The sequence below is a fragment of the Pteropus medius genome, unplaced genomic scaffold (genome assembly GCF_902729225.1).
Source record: "Pteropus medius unplaced genomic scaffold, Ma_sr-lr_union100, whole genome shotgun sequence".
NCBI classification, from domain to species: Eukaryota; Metazoa; Chordata; class Mammalia; order Chiroptera; family Pteropodidae; genus Pteropus; species Pteropus medius.
The window spans coordinates 21,802,737-21,825,194 of NW_024354502.1; the positions used below are offsets into that span (position 1 = coordinate 21,802,737).

The following is a 22,458-nucleotide window of genomic DNA, read 5'->3' on the forward strand; positions in this document are numbered from 1 at the left end:
ACAGCTGCCAGTGGGCAGGAGGTGCTTATAGAATAAAAAGGCTCAGGATTCTGTGAACACATGTGCAGCTATTAGTGAACCACCCAACACAGCTGAAAAGAAGCACCCAAGAACACTTTCTTTTATTCTTTCTAAGCTATGTATGGAAGAGGCAAATCATATTAGATTGCAAGTAACTCTCAAAAGAATTCGTTTTCTGTAGTGTCACCACATGCTAATATCATATAACCTTTGCCTATCAGGCCTGTGTGTTGTAGAATCATAGGAAACTTGTAAAGTAAGTTTAAAACAGCAAAAGTCTAGTTTTTAATTTACTGGGTAATATCGGGTATTACTGTTTGACTTGGAACATTTTTCTATGTAATTATGAAATAGAGTAAAATCCACACATCTATCAGGTTTAATAAAGCTTCAGTTCAGTCTGTGGATAAGTATATAAGATAAAATGTTATTAGAAAACTAAACAATTAAATCACCACTAAGCTATACACATTGAGCATCACGCATTGTAAACTCCATTTCAAAAAGAGAAATTATTTTATATGTAAAGTGCTCATATATCATTAGAACTGGGATGTGTATTTATAGAATCTGTGAGGTTGCTAATGTGCTACATTGTCATTGTATTAAAAAGGAAGCACTGACTAAAAAAAAGATACTGGTTTTAAGCACCTTGGGGACAAGAAAATACCTCATATGTATCAGTAACACATAGAAGCTTGCCTAACCTATTTTGAAAGGATGCTAGGGGAGGACAATGAGAAGATTTAAAAAGTGATATGAGGCTTTTCTCCAGATGCAGACAGCCTCTGATGTACAGAGAGAAATAGCTTTGCCAGATAACTGCAAAAGGAAAAGCTGGAAAAACCATAGCAAAAATGAGTAAATATTTTTAGTGAGGTAGTGTTTCTAGAGATCTTCTGCTAGTGGCAATTCTCCTCACAAACCTCAGACCATATATACAAGGCTTCTCTCTTGGAAGAGCAGAACACATTAACCGTGAAGACTTTCAGAGTCAGTCAGACTAGGGAGAAACAGCTAGGAGGGTGAGGCCTGTACTGGCCATGAGTATGGCCAAGCTAGCAGGGTGGGAAAAAAAGAGCAGTAAGAGAGATATGATATAGAATGGATTCCTTCGAGCGTATCTGCAAAGCTCACAATGAGCCCTAATTCCAGCCATGTGACTCCACCTCATGGCCATAACCGAATGGGCCAAGAGCACCTGACAGCAAACTAGTTCAATCAGATGTGGAACTGGACCGGAGGCTGGGCCTGTAAATGTGACTCTGAAAGCTGTGGGAAAACCACCAGGTAGCCTGAGAAGCATGGCGGAGAAAAGCTAGCCTGTTAAAAAGGAAGAATAAAGCAGATATGGGGAAAGAAGCAGAGAAAAGTGAAAGTGAGTAAATACTCCCCTGGGTTCTTATCTTCCATTCTTGGCCCCGTCCTTCTAGAGGCCCAGCTGCATTTTGCCCTTGATGTCCAGGACTCCCCACTGTATCTTGATACTAGATCCCTCTACTTTTGGCTAAGCCAGCCTCAGCTTCAGTGGGGTTTCTGCTATCTGCAACCAAGGAGACTACTGCTGACATGCTACCTCTGAGGCCACTTACCGTGTAGCTGTGGGAAGGCAGCATCTCTTATGGTAGCCATCCTGTCACTGAAAGCACGCCATTAATCAATCACAAGCAGAGTCAGCAGTCTTAACAACTATTATGACATTAACAGACTATAAATACAAAAAACATCCTTCTCAGAAAGCAGGGCTTCCTTGGACTAACACAGTAGAATCCAGGTTCTTCGATCAGTTGATAGGATGATGACAATGATAATAATGATAATGGCTACCATTTATTGAATGTCATAATAAAATTTACTGCGCCTAACTATATAAAGCACCGTGCCAGTGCTTTACACACATTAGGCCTATTCCTCACAACTCTTTAAGGTAGTGAGAGTAGAATTTTGTTTGGAAAGATTTGTGATGCATAGCACAATAGAGATATTATTTGAGAAAGGCTTGCATGCTGAGAAGGCAGGTAGCCACAAGAGGGTACTTAGCATAATGGATTCAGCATGAATCAGGCCATTGGTCTTGCAGTCTCAGAAAATTTCCATGGTGTCCTAGCATTGACTAGACTTAGGAATGCTGAGTCAAGCAACAAAGTGCACTAGAGCCTGATATATAAACCAGATGCCAAGTTATTAATTTACCATGAGATGCGTAACTGCCAAGGAGCACGGATACTGATGCGGCCTGAGCAGTGTTATGACACTCTCTACATAGACAGATTGCACTGGGAGCCAAACTAGTAGAAAGGTGTTTGGGTGGTTAGATAATTTGAATGTTTGACACAGAGATTTGACAGTTGCTACATTTATCTCCATAAAGAGGATTTAGCTACCAGGTGAACCAGACACTTGGGTACCATTTCTTTGGATGCTGCCAGGAGGGCTCCTGCCAGTAAATGCTTCCCTGACTCTCCTAGGTTTCTAGAGCTGACCGGCTCTCTTCCTGAAGGAAACATCCTTTCTTTAGATATCTTAATACCCGATCCATTTTGTGTGTCTGGGAGTCCTTTTTTTTTATTTAAGGTTATTTTGTGTATCTTTGGTCTGACTCATTATTTCATGACTTAACAGTCTGAAGTAAAAAGGTAATTTCATTTTCCTTCTTTCCACATTTCTCAGCAAAGTAGCTTACTATCACCCAAATGCATCATCTACAATATTACTATTATCACAATGTTTTACAAACAGGGTAAAGAGCATGGGTTTGGGAGTCAGAAAGGCCAGAGATGAAATTCTGGCTCCTCCTCTTTTAAGTTTTATGATTTGAGACCAGTTAATTTCTCTTGGCCTTAGTTTCCCCACTTATAAAGTGGATATAATGCCCACCTCACAGAATAAAGTAGGATTTAATGAGGTTGTGTATGCAAAGTACCTAGCACAGCTCTGGGTGTAAAAGATAGATAACTATAACACATCAGATCAAAAATAATGGCTCTCAACCATTTAAATTCTCCTAGGTTTCCAGGTATGCAATTTTTTGTTCATTATTCTTCCAATATAGTTTCGCTTTGGTTTTTATAATCATATTAGTGTAACTTTAAAAATTAATTTCCCTAACTTTTTAACTAAATAAACAAAAGTGAGATGGGCACAAGTGCATTGATTTCTTTGGCTTTCTATTTTCCTTCTCTACCAGAAATAAACAAATGACACAGCTTGTTTTGTCTTTTTCTTTCTGTTATTCTTGTGAAGATTGCTTTTAAGGACTCTAGTCATGATTTTTTCATGTAAGAATTTTGCATAAATTCTGAAGCTTAAAAATGACTTTTTAACTAAGAAAGTGCTTTGAGATCACACAGCTTTAGTAACACATTTATTCTTTTCTCCAATTAATTCAATTTACTCTTCACATGTCAGAATTCCCCAAATTACCTGATTCCTCCTAAATAAATGTATGGGCCTATTTTAATACATATTCAGCTCTTCTAGCTTATGAATTTGCATATGCAATTATGTCCTCTCTTTTCAATTATATTATAAACCTTATGAATAGGGACAGATCTTCTATCTCTTCATATCCTTATTGTCTATACGTTGTTGTATCTTACACTGATATTGAGAAGATATTCAATAACTGTTTGTTGATGAGAAATGCTATGAAGTAGGGAAAAAAAGAGATAGATATGTTTATTTCATTTGTTAAAATCTATTCACATTTTCTAAAGGTTTAGATCTGAATTTAAGTATCTATTTAATTTTTCTAATGTAAAGTTTTGCGAACTTGTGTTAATTTTTCCCTAAGTTACCTAAACATTTTCTTTCATTTTTCTCTGACTTTACCACCAGGAATCTTACGTATACCCTAGATAGTTCTTGCGTTAGAGAAGTGCCTGACTTTAGCTTTCATATCTTTCTTTCCTTTTAATCCATAAACTATGTTATCGATGCCAAACTCAGTTTGCATTTCACTTCTGTAACTTTGCTTCCCATCTGTTTACATTGCTTTGATGACCTCAATCCCTTTAGTGTTTGTCTTGAACTGTAATGCTCAAGCTTTACTCTTAAGATCCTTGGGGGAAAGAAGATATTTAGTTTGGCTCATTGTCACATACAAAATGAAGATTTCTAAAAATTGAGTGCAACACATAAATGAAAATAAATCCGAAAACAAGAATAATATCATATCGAGAGAACAAACACTATGATAGATCTGCGTGAGAATTAAAATATCCATTACCAATTCTACTACAGAGGATGAATTAAAATATTACATTCTGGGAACACTGTACTTCCAAAATGGGCAGTTTACACAATAGGAGGAGAGAGGAAAACTTAGTACGTGCCAGATACAGTACCACAAATTTCTTATTTCTAAGCTCACTGAAACCATACAAAACCATTCCTTCTAGGTTGATGGTATTACTCTACCTTACAGATTCTAAATATACCAGCATGTAAAATTTAATATGACAAAATTATAAACTGATCACAAAATAAGCTCCTTTTGCTTTCTGTGAACATGAATTTCAGCATCTTTATTCAGAACCTGTGGTTAGTTTAATATTATAGACATGTGTCCCAAATAAATTCCTTCAAGTCACATGGGGAGCCTGTTTATGAATCCCATTATCAATCACGAAAAGATATATAAACAGACAAATTTGAGGTGCTGTATAAGTGAACTGTATAAGGTCAGTTTTTTATGAACTAAATGGTCCTGAAGGAAAAAGTCATCCAAACTTGATTCTGTTTTTAGGACTATACCCAAGGAGATTAACTTATCTTTGTATTTAAGAACTAGCCTCTGTCTAGGGGGCAGTGGGCTTAGCAGAATATTCAATGATCTCACCGAGAGCCTGTGTAATTTAATAACATGAGACTGTGTTTATGGTAGATAATAACACTGAAGTATAACAATGCATCCTGACATAATTCATTTTGTAAAACCAAAAAGCATTCAAGAGCCCCATAAAATAATGATAAACAATGTAATACTTTTGAATAATACAAAATAGGAACATGATATTAATGCATTCATTCATTCATTCAAAATATTTATTGAGCATCTCCATTGCAGTGGGTACTGTAAAGGACATAATGACAAATTAGATATGATTATTTCCTTTAGAAACCTACAATCTAGGAGGGAGACATGATATGGACACAGTTAAAATGTGAGGAATAAGGTGAGAAATAACATAAAAGTGGTGCCATGACACGTTACAGGACTTCAGAGTTCGATGGTATTGTGTTTGAAGCTGGTGTCCAGGAAAAGCTTTGTGAAATAGATGGCATGTGAGCTGCCTGGAAGTGTGGATAGGTTTTCAGCAGATAAAGGAGAAATTCAAGTGAAGAGAGAGTGGCATGGAAGTGGGATGTCATGAGCCGGTTTGGGGAATGCGAATAGGTCAGATGACTAGAGCACAGATGATGTGTAAGGAAGTGAAAGGCAAAGTGGGGTAGAGGTGGAGAAGCTTTGGAAGGCCCTCGAGGTCAGACTAGCAGTGTGACAGAATTACTGAAGGTTTTTTCTCAGGGAAGTGACACAATCCACCTGTCCTTTAAGAATTGAGCAGGATAGTTTGGAAGGAAGAAAGACTGAAGAATGGAATTCCATTTAGGAAGTTCTTTTAGTGGTCCCAGCATTTGCCTTTGAAGGAGAAGCAGAGGGAAGGAAATTAACATTTATTAAGAGCTCACCATGTGTAAGGCATGTATTGTTTTAACTATAATGTTTCATTTAACTCTTGTCACAACTCTGAAAGGTAAATAACATTCACTCTACTGTTCAGCTGAGGAAATTAAGCCTCAAAGAGATCACTAAGTTCACTGAGCTAGTAAAATAAAAAGGGGAGGGGATCGGGAACCAGTAGTTGAGACTTTAATGTCCACGTTATCTGCACTACAGCATCATGATAAAGGGCCTTCTTCTCATAAGCTCCTTGCAATTCAAGATGGGCGGTTCACTATTTTAGATGCACCTCTGGTACGGACTTAGAGATAATTACATATTACAGGAGAACGACTGTGACAAAAAAGAAGTTCTCCTCGAAAGCTTAAATTAGGGAGACTCTTCTATCCCAAACAACCATAGAAAGTTCCCTGCTAGACAGAGCTTATAATGAGTGGACACTGTCTAACTCACTATATCTGAATCCCTAGGACCAAGCCTAGGGCCTGGCACTACAAGTACTCAAGGAAAAACTATCGTATTGAATAAAGTCTGCTGTGATTCACACAACATAATTTCTATTCACTACAGAAGTTCCAAGGGAACAAAATAGTTTGGTTGCTTCTAAGATTGTAACCCAGAGTGTTATTTCCACAGATGAGGCTCTTCCCAACCCTTGGAACAAATTCTGCTCCTAGCCAGGGAAATGCAGTAAGTCCTCACTTAATACTGTCAACACAATCTTGGAACTGAGGCGAAACAATGTCTAATGAAACCAATTTTACCATAAGCTAGCTGATATAAACAAGAGTTAAGTTCCTGCGGCATTCTCATCAATGTCACGAGGAAATGTTATTTGAAGACGTGCTGGATGAGGACCAGACCAGGAGCGCAGCAGCCTGGCAACCTTTTGCTAGTCCTGTCCTGTTCTTCCCTCTCAGTTGCTGATTCCAGGTGTTCCTTCTCAGCATGGGGACCACACTCTCCCTTTCAGCTTACAGTAGATGCAACCTGTCTTCCTTAAGCCAGCATTCCTGTCTTTCAACACTGCCCATATTTCAGTTTCTATCTCTCCAACAGATATGAAATGTGGCAGGACCTCTCTGGTAACCAATTCTTTGCTTGTCGAAACCGGCAAGGCTTCCTTCATGCAGTGCTTTGCTTATGTGGCAAGTCCCCTGTCTAGGCCACTGCAACTGCCTCGGACCTCCTGGACTACTCCAGGGGGTCTATAAAGTCATCACACTCCAGCTCTTTCTGGTCTAGCCTGTGCTTCTGCTTGAGGAAGAGTCTGACAACAGTCATCATAGTAGTAGTGGTAGTGCTTATACTTACATAGCATTTGCTATGTGCCAAGCATTGTTCTATGTGTTTTACAGATATTAATGCATATAATCAACACATTTTTAATAGCCTTTTTTTATTGATGAAAAAAATCAAAAACAAAAACAAAAACCTGAAGCTGAGAGATTAAGTTACTTGTTTAAGGTGAGACAGTTTGCAAGTGGCAGAGTCAGAATTTGAACCCAAGTCTTCTGGCTATGATTCACCTTTTTAAGCACTATGTTCTCCTCCCTCTCCCATGGCGATGAGAGGATGGAGTACACATCAGCACTTGCTACCTTAAATGCTCTGTTTAATACAACTGGCATAATACAAGCACTAATAGTTATCAGAGTTATGTTAATAAATATATTAACATTTATGTACAAAGCTGAACCCAAAAATCAGTTAGAAAGAAACTTTTACATGATGCGGAAACTCTGATATATGAGTATTTTCATTTTGACTGAAAATACCACAGATGTTCTGCATTTAGGCAAGTCTAATGATAGTAGGATTCAAAGATAATGCTATTTTATTTAGCAAAAATTATCCAAGAATACTGTTAGAGAAGATAATCATGGATATGACCTTGACAGGAGCAAAAACAAATCTGAGGATTTAAAAATCAAAGTAGAGTTACTAAAAGAGTAGATCTTAAAATTTCTCATCACAATAAAAAAAAAAAAAAAAGAAGAAAGCAGAGACTGTTGACATCTTGGCAACTGGATAGTTCTGCACAGTCTAGTTCACTTGACAAAATGATGACACATCACTGTTATTAATTGAGAAGATGAACATCTGACTAAATGTATTATAATCAGGAATTTTAAAAATACTTAAATAAGAATACAATAATACCTATGCTAGTATGTATCTTGGACCTCTCTAATTTACATTATTATTCTGGTTTGTTAAGTATGCATCAGTCATTAAAAATAATTGGTCAATGGAACAGAATAGAGAGCCCAGAAATAAATCCATGCTATATGCTCACTTAATATATGACAAAGGAGGTAAGAATATGAAATGGGGTAAAGACAGTCTCTTCAATAAATGGTGCTGGGAAAACTGGACAGATACATGCAAAAAAAAAAAAAAAAAAAGCTAGACCACATGCTTACATCATATACAAGAATAGACTCAAAATGGATTAAAGACTTAAATGTAAGACCCGAAACCAGAAAACTTCTAGAAGAAAATATAGGCAGTAAACTCTCTGATATTACTAATAAGAATTTCTTTTCAGATATATCTCCTTGGGGAAGGGAAACAAAAGAAAAAATAAACAAATAGGACAACATCAAACTAAAAAGTTTTTGTACAGCAAAGGAAACCATCAACAAAACAAAAAGACAACTGATTGTTTGGAAGAAGATATTCACTAATGATACATCTGATAAGGGGTTAATATCCAAAATATATAAAGAACTTACACAATTCAACAACAACAAAAAAACAAACAATCCAATTAAAAAATGGGCAGAAGACCTAAACAGATACTTCTCCAAAGAGGAAATACAGATGGCTAATAGACATATGAAAAGATGCTCAAGGTCACTAACCATCAGAGAAATGCGAATTAAAACTACAATGAGATATCACCTCACACCTGTCAGAATGACTATCATCAATAAATCAAAAAACAACAATCGTTGGCGAGGATGTGGAGAAAAGGGAACCCTCATACATTGTTGGTGAGATTGCAAATTGGTACAGCCACTATGGAAAACAGTACGGAGGTGTCTCAAAAAATTAAAAATGGATATACCTTTTGACTCGGCAATTGTAATTCTGGGTATTTATCCAAAGAAAACCAAAACAATAATTCGTAAAGATCTATGTACCCCAATATTCATGGCAGAAGAATTTACAATAGCCAAGATATGGAAGCAATCTAAATGCTCATCAACAGACGATTGGATAAAGAAATTATGGTTCATATATACAATGGGATATTACTCAGCCATTAAAAAAAAAAATGAAATCCTACCATTTGCAATGACATGGATGGACCTAGAGGTTATTATGCTGAGTGAAATAAGTCAGACAGGGAAAGATAAATATACCATATGATTTCATTTATATGTGGAATCTAAGAAACAAAAAGAACAAGCTAATCAAAAACAGACTCACAAATATAGTGGACAATTTGGTGATGGACAGAGGCGGGGGTTTGGGGAGCTGGGAGAATAGGGTGAAGGGGTAAAGAAGTACAAATTAGTAGTTGAAGTTGGTCACAGGGGTGGGGAACACGGTAGAGGGAATGCAGTTAGCTTTAATATGATGGCTAGGTGAAGGGCCAGGAGAGAGAGGGAGCAATTGGGGGGATCATTTTATGAACTATATAGATGTCTAACCAATGTACTGTATACTTGAAACTAATTTAAATAAATAAATTAAAAAATATAAATGCATCACACAAAAAAATTGGTGAATATCTCTATGTATCAGGGGCTGGAGATAAGTGATCAAGACATAAAAGTAGCTTATTTTCTAACAGTAGAGATAAAAAGACCAGAGACCAGTAAATAAACAAATGAATACGATCATTCTGAATAGCAGTAACAGTTATGAGGAAAATAAAACAAAGTAATGTAACACAGAATAAAGAAGTGGTAGTGAGCTAGATAGGCTATGACATTTGAGCTGGTATCTGACTGACAAAGATAGGGAGCAGCACGACAGAAATGACTCTGAAGTGGTATGCTCAAGTAGAAAAAGGAGACCTGTGTGGCTGGAGCATAGTGAGAGATGGGGAAACGCACGAGATCTAGTCAGAGAGGTAAAAAAGGCACATATCATAGGTTCTTATAATCGAGATATGTGAATTTTGTCCTAAGCATCAGAGGAAGCCATAATGCTTTAAGTTAGGGGACTGCTGTGACCTGATCTACATTTCTAAAAGTCTCTTTAGCTGCTATTTAGAAAATGCATTACAGGAAGTCAAGAATGGAATTACAAAGACCAATTAGGAAGCTACTATAGTAGGGAACTTATGGCAGCCTGGACTCAAGTTGTACCAGTAGAAACAGAGAGGAATAGATGAAACAGGGACATATTTTTGAGGTAGAACTGACAAGACTTGTTGATGAATTGGATGCAGGGAGTCGGGGAAGGAAGCAATCAGGAAGACTCCTCTGTTTCGAGTGGATGGTTGTTATCTAGTAATAGGTGGAACACTAAGAGAAAAACAAATTTTAGGAGAAATTTAGATTCGTAGGATATTAATAAGTAGAATGATAATAGAGTGCTATCCACAGTGACATTTACATTAAACTCAGGGAACTGACAAGTAACAAACTTTCATGAAATCATATAGAATGTGATCACTGCTTAGATGGTTTCCCTATTAGCCTTCTCATTACCATTTTTAGCTCTGGAAATGAAACGAAAACTGAGCCATCCATTCTGGCCTTATGTGGATATATTTTATTACATGGAGCGGTTCTAGAAATGCTGAACAGTTGTGAGTACTTGGTAGGTACTCAAAAAATGTGCGGTGCCCTGAATGACACCTTTTTGTCTTAATACAGTTAGTGACCATGTAACCTACCTACGACAGGACCAAGAGTAGAATTGAGAACTCTCAAAATTACCACATACCATGAATCAGAATATTATTCTTGTATTTAAAAATATTGTGTGTTCATGTATGTAAATATACATGTGTGTACTACTCTCTGACACTACTGATGGAAAAAAGCAGATGTGCTCCTCCACGCATTTGTCCTAGTGTCTAATCAGCACTTCCTACAATGTTTTTACTTTAAAATGCATAGTCATTACGTACCTGTAGCATATCACCAAGGTCTGCTGTGCTAATGTCTGGGTCCTCTGTGGTGTTGAAGGGCACAGGAGTTATTCGTACGAGGGTGAGCACTCTAGGTTCTGGGTATCTCCATAACATTGTACCTGGGCTATCTTCGGTTTCGTTGTAAAATAAGACTTCATAGACACCAGGCATTTTCAAAGGTTCTGTTAAATGAAAGTATAATTGATTGTGTACTTTTGAAGGGAAACATTAGTTTATGACAGTAAAATATTAGGAAGATAAAAAAATAGATAAAGAAGCTGGTTGGTCATTTTTATATAGTTTGAGATAGGAACAAAACAAGAATTTTCCCTTAAGAGAGACTGAATGGTAATCTACCATTTTTGTGTGGCAGGTATTAATGTACTTTTCAAGTGACTGTGTTATTCTTTAGTAAATGTGCAGTTAAAACACACACACACACACACACACACACACACACACACTACCACAAACTTCCTCTCTCTCTCTCTGTCTCTCTCTCTCTCTCTCCCTCTCTCTCTGTCTCTCTCTCTGAAGTGTCCCTACTCACCAGCATCTCGTATATACTGAAATTGACCTGTCCGCAGGTCATCTGAGCTTTGTTCACTTTTAAACATCTGATTCTTTCCCACGGGAGACGGCACACGCGGCACTGCTTCAGAAGCTTGCACTTCAAAACTGCCCTCTTCACTGAGGTATCCATTGAGCAATTCATGTAGAAGAACTAAACAATTCAAATGTTCTTGACCCCAAAAAACCTTTAAAATTATATGAAAAATTTTAGTGGCTTTTAAACACAAACATTTCATGAAGATAATTAGGTATAATCATGTTTGAATTAATACATGAGTGCAATTATGTTCAATTTAATTACTGATAATAACTAAACTATAATTTTTAAGAAGAAATTGACCTATGGGATGTAATTCTATTACTTGAGTAAATATATAAAAACAAGAAAATCAATTACACCATATGAATTATAATCAATTTTAAATGCTGAATTAATGATAAAATTATGTTAATGTGAGCAATGTTTATTAATTAACTTAGCTAAGAGGGAAAAGAACACCTATTACAATGTGAGAAGGCAATGAAGATACTCTATCTAGGCCAAAATGTTAATAAAATAATAAATAACCTTGTAGAATAGCTTCATACGTTTTGTCATGAGATTAAATAAAAACATTTCAATTATACGGTTCTTTTCTTTGCACTTTTACTTTTAAGAGAAAAAAGAGAGAAAAGATACTAAATGAACCTGAACTCAAAAGTCCCCCAAATCCAATGTTTAGTGAGAATGTGCAAACACACAGTATGTCACACTCCCTGAGAACTGACTGTACAGGAGCTACAGTAGAATTTCAGAACAAAGGTCTTGGTTTTCGTCAAATAGAAAGGATCCAGTTCACCTTTTCTGTGTGTGAAGAATATTAGTCTATAATAGAAGTCTGACCAGTAGGTAAGAATAATTAATGTCAGAGGACTCAAAATTTCAGTAATATTAAGTTTCTCTGAATATATTAGATAAAGACAATACAACCATTAATTCTAAGAAAACCACACAACACAGAAAAAGAAAAAAGAATATAAAGAAGCAGGATAACTCTATACTTTGTGGCTAAGTTTTAAACCCTGGGGCTTAGGTCCTGCTTTCTGGAACTAAGGCATCTCAGAAATGAAAGTAAGTCTACTTTTGTTCTCATCAGTATTATTTTTATTGGATCTGGAAAAACAGAGATAGGTGAAGTCAAGCTGGGGAGAGAAACAGTGTGCTTCTGCCTTTAAATTGTCAAGAGATAGTGAATTTATAATGTAGAGGTAATATAATTTGGTTTTGCTCTTATTGTTTTCAATGTGGAGTTACTTTGCTGCCTTAAAAAAATGGTAACACAATTAATATTCTTGATAAAACAACACAAAACTACATGCTTATTGTTAAGTGTGTGAAGATTTCTGATAGATGTGGAGAATCTCCATACACAAAGCAGTAAATTATGAGGATCCCCCCACATCTAGCTCTGTCAGGAAGAAAACTGATGAATACATTGAAGCAACACAATTTTTAGATGAAAACAAGAAATTCATATGAAATATGCCTCCATCATTGACAAATTAGTCATTTCCATTTTTCTATAATTGTGAATTTCTCAGGCTTTTTGAATTTGTGTCAACTTTGGGGGATATCAACTCATAGAAAGAATACATTCAAGTTTATCTAGTAGAAAATTATCAAGAAATAAGTTGAATACTCTCACACATTTTGTACTTGGCTCTAAATCAAATGCATAAAAGGGCGCAAAGTGCCTTGTATGTCAAGTGTTAGTCATTAGACATCATAATTTAATCTAAAGAATCTGTTGTTAGAAAGTTCTTATTTACTGCTTATATTCTGCTGATTACACTGTGCTTGAGACAGGTTGACTACTTGAAATTAGAAAAGTCTACACATTAGAAAAAGTTTAACGATCCAGCAATTCCACTCCTAGTCATACAGCAAAGAGAAATGAAAACATACGTCCATGTAAAAACTTGTACATAAATGTTCACAGCAGCACTATTCGTAATAGCCAAAAGTGGCAAGAACCCAAATGTCCATCATTTAATGAATGAACAAAATGTCTCATATCCATATAATGGAATTATTATCGGTCATAAAAAAATAACAAAGTACTGGCACCTGCTACAACACGATGAACCTTGAACACACTATGCCAAGTGAAAGAAGCCACTCACATATTTACATGAAATGTCCGGAAGAATCAAATATGCAGAGACAAAATAGATTAGCGGTTGCCTAGGTCTGGCGAGCAGATTAGGGAGTAATGGGGAGCAAATGCTAATGGATACAGGGTGTTGAGGTGTGTGGAAATGTTCTTAAATGGGTCGTAGTAATGATCATACAACTCTGTGAATACACTAAAAACCTAGTGAGCTGTGTACTCTAATTAAGAGGATTGTATGGTATGTGAATTATATCTCAATAAAGCTGTTAAAAAGTTTAATAAAATAGCAATGTGACGATACCCTTTCTCACCACATCAAGATTTAGTAAAAGATTTAAAATTTAGTAAAGACTTAAAAAATGAACAAAGGCTAGTTAAAAACTTATGGGAAAATGGGGCCGACCCCCACAGACCTGCAGCAGACCTCCTCTCAAATCAATGGACATCTTCGGTATGGACAGTTCGGGGCCTGGACTGCCACTGTGCTTACACCACTTAGCCTCCAGACTGGCAGTAGCACAACACGGTCCTATCAAAATTCGACTTCTTTCTTTGAGACTTGTTTTAAGGAGAAAATCATTTACACTGAGTAGAAATGATGACCCAAGAATTACACCTGAAAAAAAAGAAATGGAGAGGGGTATATATTATAATCCTTCCTCGTCAAAAAATATGTTTAGGCAAGAACCACCTTTTTAAAGACTATTAATTCGTCCTTTGTCAGAGTCTTCTTTTTTCAGTTGGTTTTCCACCAGTTTTATGCCATTCAGAGAGAATTCTAGTTATGAAGCAGGTATACCTCATTCACATTCCTAACAAAGCAATATTTGCCAAAACATTTTGACTTTTTCCATGTGTGAGCATTTTAAATTTTATGAGTAGAGACATTTTCATTAAATTGTGCAAGTTTTTCAAACAAATACATTAAGAATAAGAACAGCTGCTTCATTTGTCTATTGTTAACATGATGAGAAAGAGCACTCTTCTGTGATTTCTTACAGTAAAAGTATAGTATATTACTCTGCTAGACACTCAAGTCTTTGACTGGCCCATGTTAAAATCAAAACAATCAAAATATATAACATGTGTTTTCTAAAAATTTTAGTTTAATCCAAACTTCACACATCATAACCACTTGAAGTTTACAAAGTCTTAAAAACAGATAGTGGCAGGTTAGATTTATGAGAAAAACTATATGCTATAGTTCAAAGTAAATATGCCCAGAAAAGGAATACACTTTAAAATGTAGGTTTTCTTTTGAACTTAAACTAGAAGTGTAGATCAAAACCTTTTCATAAAACCAATGGCACACTTTAAGATATTTGGATGCAAAGTTAGAGTGGTGGGTTAACTTTCCCCCAAGGAGCTCATATTCTGAATTGTCACTGTGAATATTGAATTTCACCAGACCATGTTTGAAATGCCCATGGCTTATTTTTCTAATGATATTTGATCCTTAAAAGAGATGAAAGATTAAAAAACACCTTAGGCTGACAGTATACACTTTTCAAAGTACAGTACCCACATTGACTTTTCAATTCTTTGGAGACTCGAAAACAGCATATATGTTCCTATTACGAAAATAAGACACACAACTTTTAATCCTCCACAGAAGACATCACACCCACAGAAGTGTCAGGGATAAGACTTTTGTCACAAATTATGTTGGTGAAAATTAATCTCTTAAATATTTTCATCAAATACTTTGTGGCACTAAGACTTTCATTTCATTTACACAATTGTCTTGATTTAAAGCCACACTTTAAGAAAAAAAAATAAAACAGGAAAAAATTAGAATCAGGCCCCAAATACCTAAGAATCAAATATCATCTTTTTTAACAGAGTTTAGAACTTGAGTCATAACTTCTTGACTTAAATGTATTACATTTCCTGAAAGAGTTAAGACTTTTTAACAGTAAATATCTGCTAAATGAAACATACTAATTCATTAGTCAGTAATTTGTCATAGTGGGATTATGAAAATGTAGGCTCAATTCAGTACAATCATCCAGCAAATGAGCATTAAGGGAATGTCAGAATTGTGTTACCCTTTATTCTCAAATATATGTATCTTTATATCTCCAATGAAATACCCAATTATCTGGTGGTAATCTTAATGTGAGTTGTATTGGTTCCCCATACACCAAGTGTTTAATACCAAAGGCCCCCTAGGTTGCTTATCTTATTTAATGTTTATCATTATCTCATCAGGCACCAAGACTGAAAAATCTTGGGGCCTACTTTGAGGGCTCTTATTCTCTTTAGTAGGTTTCTAAGACTTATCAATTTCTATATTATTCTATCCAACTCCATTATTTTAAAACATCAAGGAAGAGAGACCTCAGTAATCTAAGTGACTGACAGGGAAGACCACCACATCATTTTCAATCTCCACTAGACTGTGATTGTCTTGGAGACAAGGACCATCTTATTCAGCACAGTACTGGGTGCAACAGTAGCCATTTAAGACATATTCCACTGAACTGGGCTAACAGTTTAGAATCCAAAGCTATTTTCAGCTGTCTTAATATATTTCTTAGTTGACAGGAAAGCAAAGTACTTAAATATGTCACTCCATTTGCATCACTGTATTATAGAACAATAAAGTTGGATGGAAGAGACTTTAGAAGCTACCTAGTCCAAGTTCCCTTTCTCTCTAAAAAAAAAAAAGAACCGCACAAAAATTTTCAAATTTGAAATAACATTAGACTTACCTAAAAGCTACTTAGAGTTGCCACTTACCCTTCATCCAGCTATGTAACCATAGTACAAATACTGGAATAACAAAATTCACATCGATATAATACTATTAAAAAATCTACAAATCTTATTTAAGTGTTGCCATTTCCCCCTTTTTCTGGTCCAGAATCCAATCTAGGATTCCCACTGGATTTAGTTGACAAGTCTCCTTAGTCTTCTTTATTCTGTGCCAGATCCTCTGGCTTTCTTTGTTTTTCTTGACCTTGATGCTCATCCAGGCCAATTATTTTGCAGAATGTCTCTCAATTTGTGTTTATCTAACGTTTTCTCATTAGAATGAGGTTATGCATTTTTGGCAAGAATATAAGAAAAGTAATGTCCTTCTCAGTGTATCATATTTGGGTAAGTAGTAATATTAACTTTGATTACATGGCCAGATTTTGCCACTGCAAAGTTATTATTTTTCCATTTGTAAATAATAAATATCCTTGGAGAGGTATTTGGAGATTATGCAAGTATTCTTTTTCTACATCAAACTTTTACTTACTAACGTTAGCATCCATCAATGGTTCTTGAATGCAACAATTATTATTGTGGTGCATGATTATGTTGACTTCCTATTTCTTTTATTCTCTCACATTTATTAATATTCTACAATAAAAAGAGCTGTTGCTTTTATCCCATTTATTAGTTCAATTATTTATATCAGTATGGACTCAGGGATATTTATTTTATTTTATGAGTTATAATCTAATTCTATTATTATTTACTATGTTGTTTAAATTGAAATAGCTTTGGCCATTGGGAACCCCTTCAAGTTAGTTCCTGTGTCCTTTTGCTATAAGCTATCACTTTTTTGAGAGCTGCTTTGCTTTCTGGCTACAAAATGTTTCAGCCTCCAACGGGGTCCAAGATACCAGTGTAAGAAGACCCTGTACTCACCTTCTCTCACGTGAACTGAATATACACTTACATATAGAGCAATTCCTCCTGAAAAAGAAATGAGGACTGATTGAACAGCTTCTGCACAACAAACAATAGAGAGACTACATAGAAAAGGGTAGGAGAGATGAAGACACAATAAAAACAGTTACCCTGTCCCTGACGTGGTGACCTATAGTAGGGAGGGATATCACTGAGGGATAACCCTGAACTACAGTGGAAAAACAGTGCCTTAAAGGGTACCTAGATTATATGTGAAGGAAATCCACTTACCAACCCTAGAGAGTCTGTCAATAGATACCAAGGTGGTGTTGGTGTGGCATGCCCTGAGATAGCCCTGGCCTGCACTGATCCAACCATGCTGCTAAGGCAGCCCTGGTGCAACATGCCCTGGGAACGCACCCAGCCCAAGCTCACTCCAGCTGTCCCACCAAGTTGACTCTGAAACAGTGCACTCTGGGACCTGTCCCTGGCTTGTATGTGTTCTAGCTGCAGCCGTCCCACAAAGGCAGCCCTAGTGTGGTGTATCCTGGGAACCCCCAAGCCCATTCCAGCTCTAGCTGTCCTGTGAGGGTAGCCCCTGGGTGCAGCACACCCAGGGATCCTCTGATCTGGGTCCACTCGACCTCCAGCAATTCCACCAGGGTTGTCCTGGAGTGGACCACCACCCGCCCATGCCTACTCCATTTCCAGCTGTCCTTCCAAAGTGGTCCCAACACAGCTCACCTGGAGACCTATCTGGCCTACGCCCACTTCCACTCCAAGCCAGCCTGCCATGTAGGCATGCAGCCTACATAGTGGTTGCTTCTACCAAGGCCATTCCTTCAAGACCAGAAAAAGCAGCTGTCTCGCCTAATTTGCAGAAACAAACACAGAAAGTCAAACAAAATGAGGAGACAAAAGAATATACTCTGAACAGAGAGAACAAGATAAACTCCAGCTTCCACCCAAAACCATAATGAAATGGAGATAAGTAATTTATCTGATAAAGACTTTAAAGTAATGGTCATAAGGATACTCACCAAACTTGGGAGAAGAATGCAAGAACAAAGTAAGAACTTCAACAAAGAGTTAGAAAATATAAGAACCAGTCAGAACTAAAAAATACAATAATTGAAATGAAAAATGCACTCGAGGGAATCAACAGCAGATTAGATAACACAGAAAAATGGACCAGGGATTTGGAAGACAGAATAATAGAAATCACCCAATTAGAACATCAAAAATAAAAAAGAACTTTGAAAAATGAGGATTGCTTGAGGGGCTGCTGTGACAATATCAAATGTAATAACATTCACATGACAGGGGCCCCAAAAGGAGGAGAGAAAAGAGAGTAGAAAACTTATTTGAAGAAAGAATGGCTGAAAACTTCCTTAACCTGGGGAAGGAAACAGACCTCCAGGTCCAAGAAGCACAGTCAGTAGTCCCAAACAAGATAAACTCAAACAGATCCACATCAAGGCCTATTATAATTAAAATGACAAAAGTTAAAGAAAGAATATTAAAGGCAGAAAGAAAAAAACAACTAGTCACATACAAGGAAAATCTCATAAGGCTATTAGTTGATTTTCCAGCTGAAACTTTGCAGGCCATAAAGGAGTGGCAGGATATATTTAAAGTGCTGAAAGGAAAAAACATACAAATCAAGTATATACTACATGGCAAGTTTATCATTCAGAATTAAAGGAGAAATAAGGAGTTTCCTAGAGAAGCAAAAAGCTAAAAGAATTCATCACCACTAAACTGGTCTTACAAGAACATTAAATGGTCTTTTTTAAGTGGAAAAGACCACAACTAGAAGTAAGAAAAAAGATAAAAATAAAAATATCACTGGTAAAGGCAATGTATAGGAAAGGCAGTGGATCACCCACTTACGAAGACAAGATCAAAGTTAAAAGACAAAAGTAGTAAAATTAACTATAACTACAGTAAGTAGGGGATACACAAAATAAAAAGATGTAAAATATAATTAAAAAACATAAAATGGGGAGATAGTAAAATTGTAGTGCTTTTATAATGCAATCGAACTTAAATGCCTATCAATTTCAAATAGACTGTTATATATATAGGTCAATATTTATGAACCTTATGGTAACCACAAACCAAAAACTTATAATATATAGATACAATATATAGATATAGATATAGAGAGAAAAGAACCCAAACATAACATTAAAGAAAAACAAATCACAAAGGAAGAGAATAAGAGAAGAAAGAAACAGAATTACATGAACCAAAGACAATTAAAAGATAGTACATATCTATCAATAATTACTTTAAATGTAAATGGATTAAATGCTTCAATCAAAAGACAGGGAGACTGACTAGATAGAGTAAAAAACAAGACACGTCTAAATGCTGCCAGCAGAGACTCACTTCAGATTTAAAGACACAGACTAAAAGGGATGGAAATGATATTGTATGCAGAAAGAAATTAAAAAAAAAAAAAGCTGGGGATCAATCTTATCCGAAACAATGTAGACTTTAAAACAAAGACTGTAACAAAAGACAAAGAAAGACATTAGGTAATGATAAAGGGGTCAATTCAAGAGGATATAACATTCGTAAATATATAGGTACCCAACATAGAAGCAACTAAATAAAGCAAATATTAACAGCTGTAAAGAGAGAAACTGACAGTACCACAATAATATTAGAGGACTTTAATATCCCACTTATATCAATGGATAAATCATCCAGATAGAAAATCAGTAAGGAAACGCTGGCCTTAAAAGACACATTGGATCATGTGGACTTAACAGATATATTCTGAACATCATCCCAAAAGTGCAGAATATGCATTATTTTCATGTGCTCAAGGAACATTCTCTAGGATCAGTCACATGTTAGGCCACAAAACTAGACTCAATAAATTCAAGAAGAGTGAAACTGTATCAAGCATTTTTCCCAATCGCAATGATATGAAACTAAGAATTAGTAACAAGAGGAAAACAGGAAAAAACACAAACATGTGGAGACTAAACAACATGCTAATAAAAACCAATGGGTCAATGAAGAAATCCAAGAGGAAATAAATATCTTCAGGTAGAGAAAATGTAAACAGTTTTAAGAGAAATTTCCTACCTAGCAACAGGCCGACCTCAAGAAATAAGAAAAATCCCAAATAAGCAATCTACCTTTACACCTAAGTAACTAGAAAAAGAACAGACAAAGCCCAAGTTCATAAAAGAAAGGAAATAATAAGGAACAGAGTAGAAATAGAGACTAAAAAAACAACAGATCAATGAAACTAAGAACTGGTTCTTTGAAAAGATAAAGTCAATAAACCTTTAGCCAGAGTTATCAAGAAAAAAAGAAAGTGGGTCCAAATAAATAAAATCAGAAAAGAAAGAAGTTATAACTGACACCATGGAAATACAGAGGACCATAAAAGAATTTTACTATTATATGTCAACAAATTGGAAAACCTAGAAGAAATGAATAAATCCTAGAAACACACAATCTTCCAAGACTAAAACATGAAGAAATAGAAAACCTGAATAGACTGTTTACAAGTAATGAAATTGAATCAGTAATTTAGAAACTCTCCAAAAACAAAAATCTAGGACCAGATGGCTTCACAGGTGAATTCTACAAAACATTTAAAGAAGAATTAATACTTATTCTTCAAAAATTGTTCCAAAAAGTTAAAGAGGAAAAAATACTTTCAAACTCATTTTCTGAGGCCAACATTATCCTGATACCAAAACCAGAGACATCGCACAAAAAAAAGAAAATTAGAGGCCAATATCCCTGGTGAACACAGATGCAAAAATCCTTAACAAAAATATGAGCAAACCAAATTCACTAAAACATTAAAAGGATCATACACCATAACCAAGTGGGATTTATTCCAGGGATACAAAGATGGTTTAACATCTGCAAACTGATCAATGTGAGAGTTCAAGTTAATAAAGTGAAAGATAAAAATCACATGATCATCTCGATAGATGCAGAAAAAGCATGACAATTTAACATATATTTATGATAAAAACTCTCAACCAAGTGTGTATAGAGGGAATATACTGCAACATAATAAACGCTGTTTACAATAAACCCACAGCTAACATCGTACACAACAGTGAAAAACCAAAAGCTTTTCCTCTAAGATCAGGAACAAGACAAGGATGCCCACTCTCACCACTGTTATTCAGTATAGTAGTGGAAGCTATAGCCACAACATTTAGGCAAGAAAAATAAATAAAATGCATCAAAATTGGAAAGAAAAAGTGGAACTGTCACTATTTGCATATAACATTACACTGTATATGGAAAACCCTAATGACTCCACCAAAAAACTATTAGAACAAATAAATGAATTCGGTAAAGTTTCAGGATACAAAATTAATATGAAGAAATTGGTTGAATTTCTATACACTAATAACAAACTATTAGAAAGAGAAATTAAGAAAATAAACCCATTTATAATTGCATAAAAAAAGTAAAATACCTAGAAATAAATTAAACCAAGGAAGTGAGAGGTCCATACTCTGCAAACTATAAGACATTGATGAAAGAAACCAAAGACGATACAAATAAATGGAATGATATACTGTGCTCATGGATTGGAAGAACTAATATTGTTAAAATCTCTACACTATCCAAGGCAATCTACAGATTCAATGCAATCCCCATCAAAGTACCCATGGAATTAGAACAGATAATCCTAAAATTTGTTTGGAACCACAAAAGATCCCAAAGAGCCAAAAGGAATCTTGAGAAAGAAGAAGCAGGCTGAAGGTATAATACTCCTTGATTTCAAACTTTTCTACTAAATCATCATAATCAAAACTGTATGGTACTGACATGAAAACAGACATATAAATCAAAGGAATAGAATAGACAGCCCAGAAATAAACACATGCATATATGATCAATTAATATATGACAAAAGAGGCAAGACTGCTACATGCAAAAAATGAAACTGGAAAATTTTCTTACAATATATACAAAATTAAATTAAAGATGGATTAAAGACTTGAATGTAAGACTTGAAACCATAAAACTCCCATGAGAAAACAAAGGCAGTAGGTTCTTTGACATCAGTCTTAACAATATTTTTGGATCAGTCTTCTCCACAAGGCAACAAAAGCAAAAATAAACAAGTAGGATTACATCGAAATAAAGAGCATTTGCACAGTGCAGGAAAACATTAACAAAACAAAAAAGCAACCTACAGAGTGGGAATGATATTTGAAATCGTACATCCAAATGGGCTAATATCCAAAAATATATAAAAATTTATACATCTTAATATAAATAAAAAAGACCAATTAAAAAGTGGGCAG

At 35.6% G+C, this 22,458-nt stretch overlaps 1 protein-coding gene across 10 annotated transcripts in view; it reads right to left on the reverse strand.

The window, feature by feature from the left end:
* The window catches only part of VPS13B (vacuolar protein sorting 13 homolog B), a 685,469-nt gene that overhangs the window by 129,890 nt on the left and 533,121 nt on the right, over positions 1–22,458 (reverse strand). For 9 of the 10 annotated variants that reach the window (XM_039853834.1, XM_039853836.1, XM_039853835.1 and 6 more), the window contains 3 exons: positions 13,942–14,144; positions 11,353–11,560; positions 10,800–10,984 (listed from right to left, as the gene is read on the reverse strand). In XM_039853834.1, the coding sequence (XP_039709768.1) occupies positions 10,800–10,984; positions 11,353–11,560; positions 13,942–14,144 (596 nt within the window). Of the gene's footprint in view, positions 1–10,799; positions 10,985–11,352; positions 11,561–13,941; positions 14,145–17,051; positions 17,219–22,458 lie in introns of those variants that run through there. The other variant, XM_039853843.1, reaches the window with a different exon arrangement.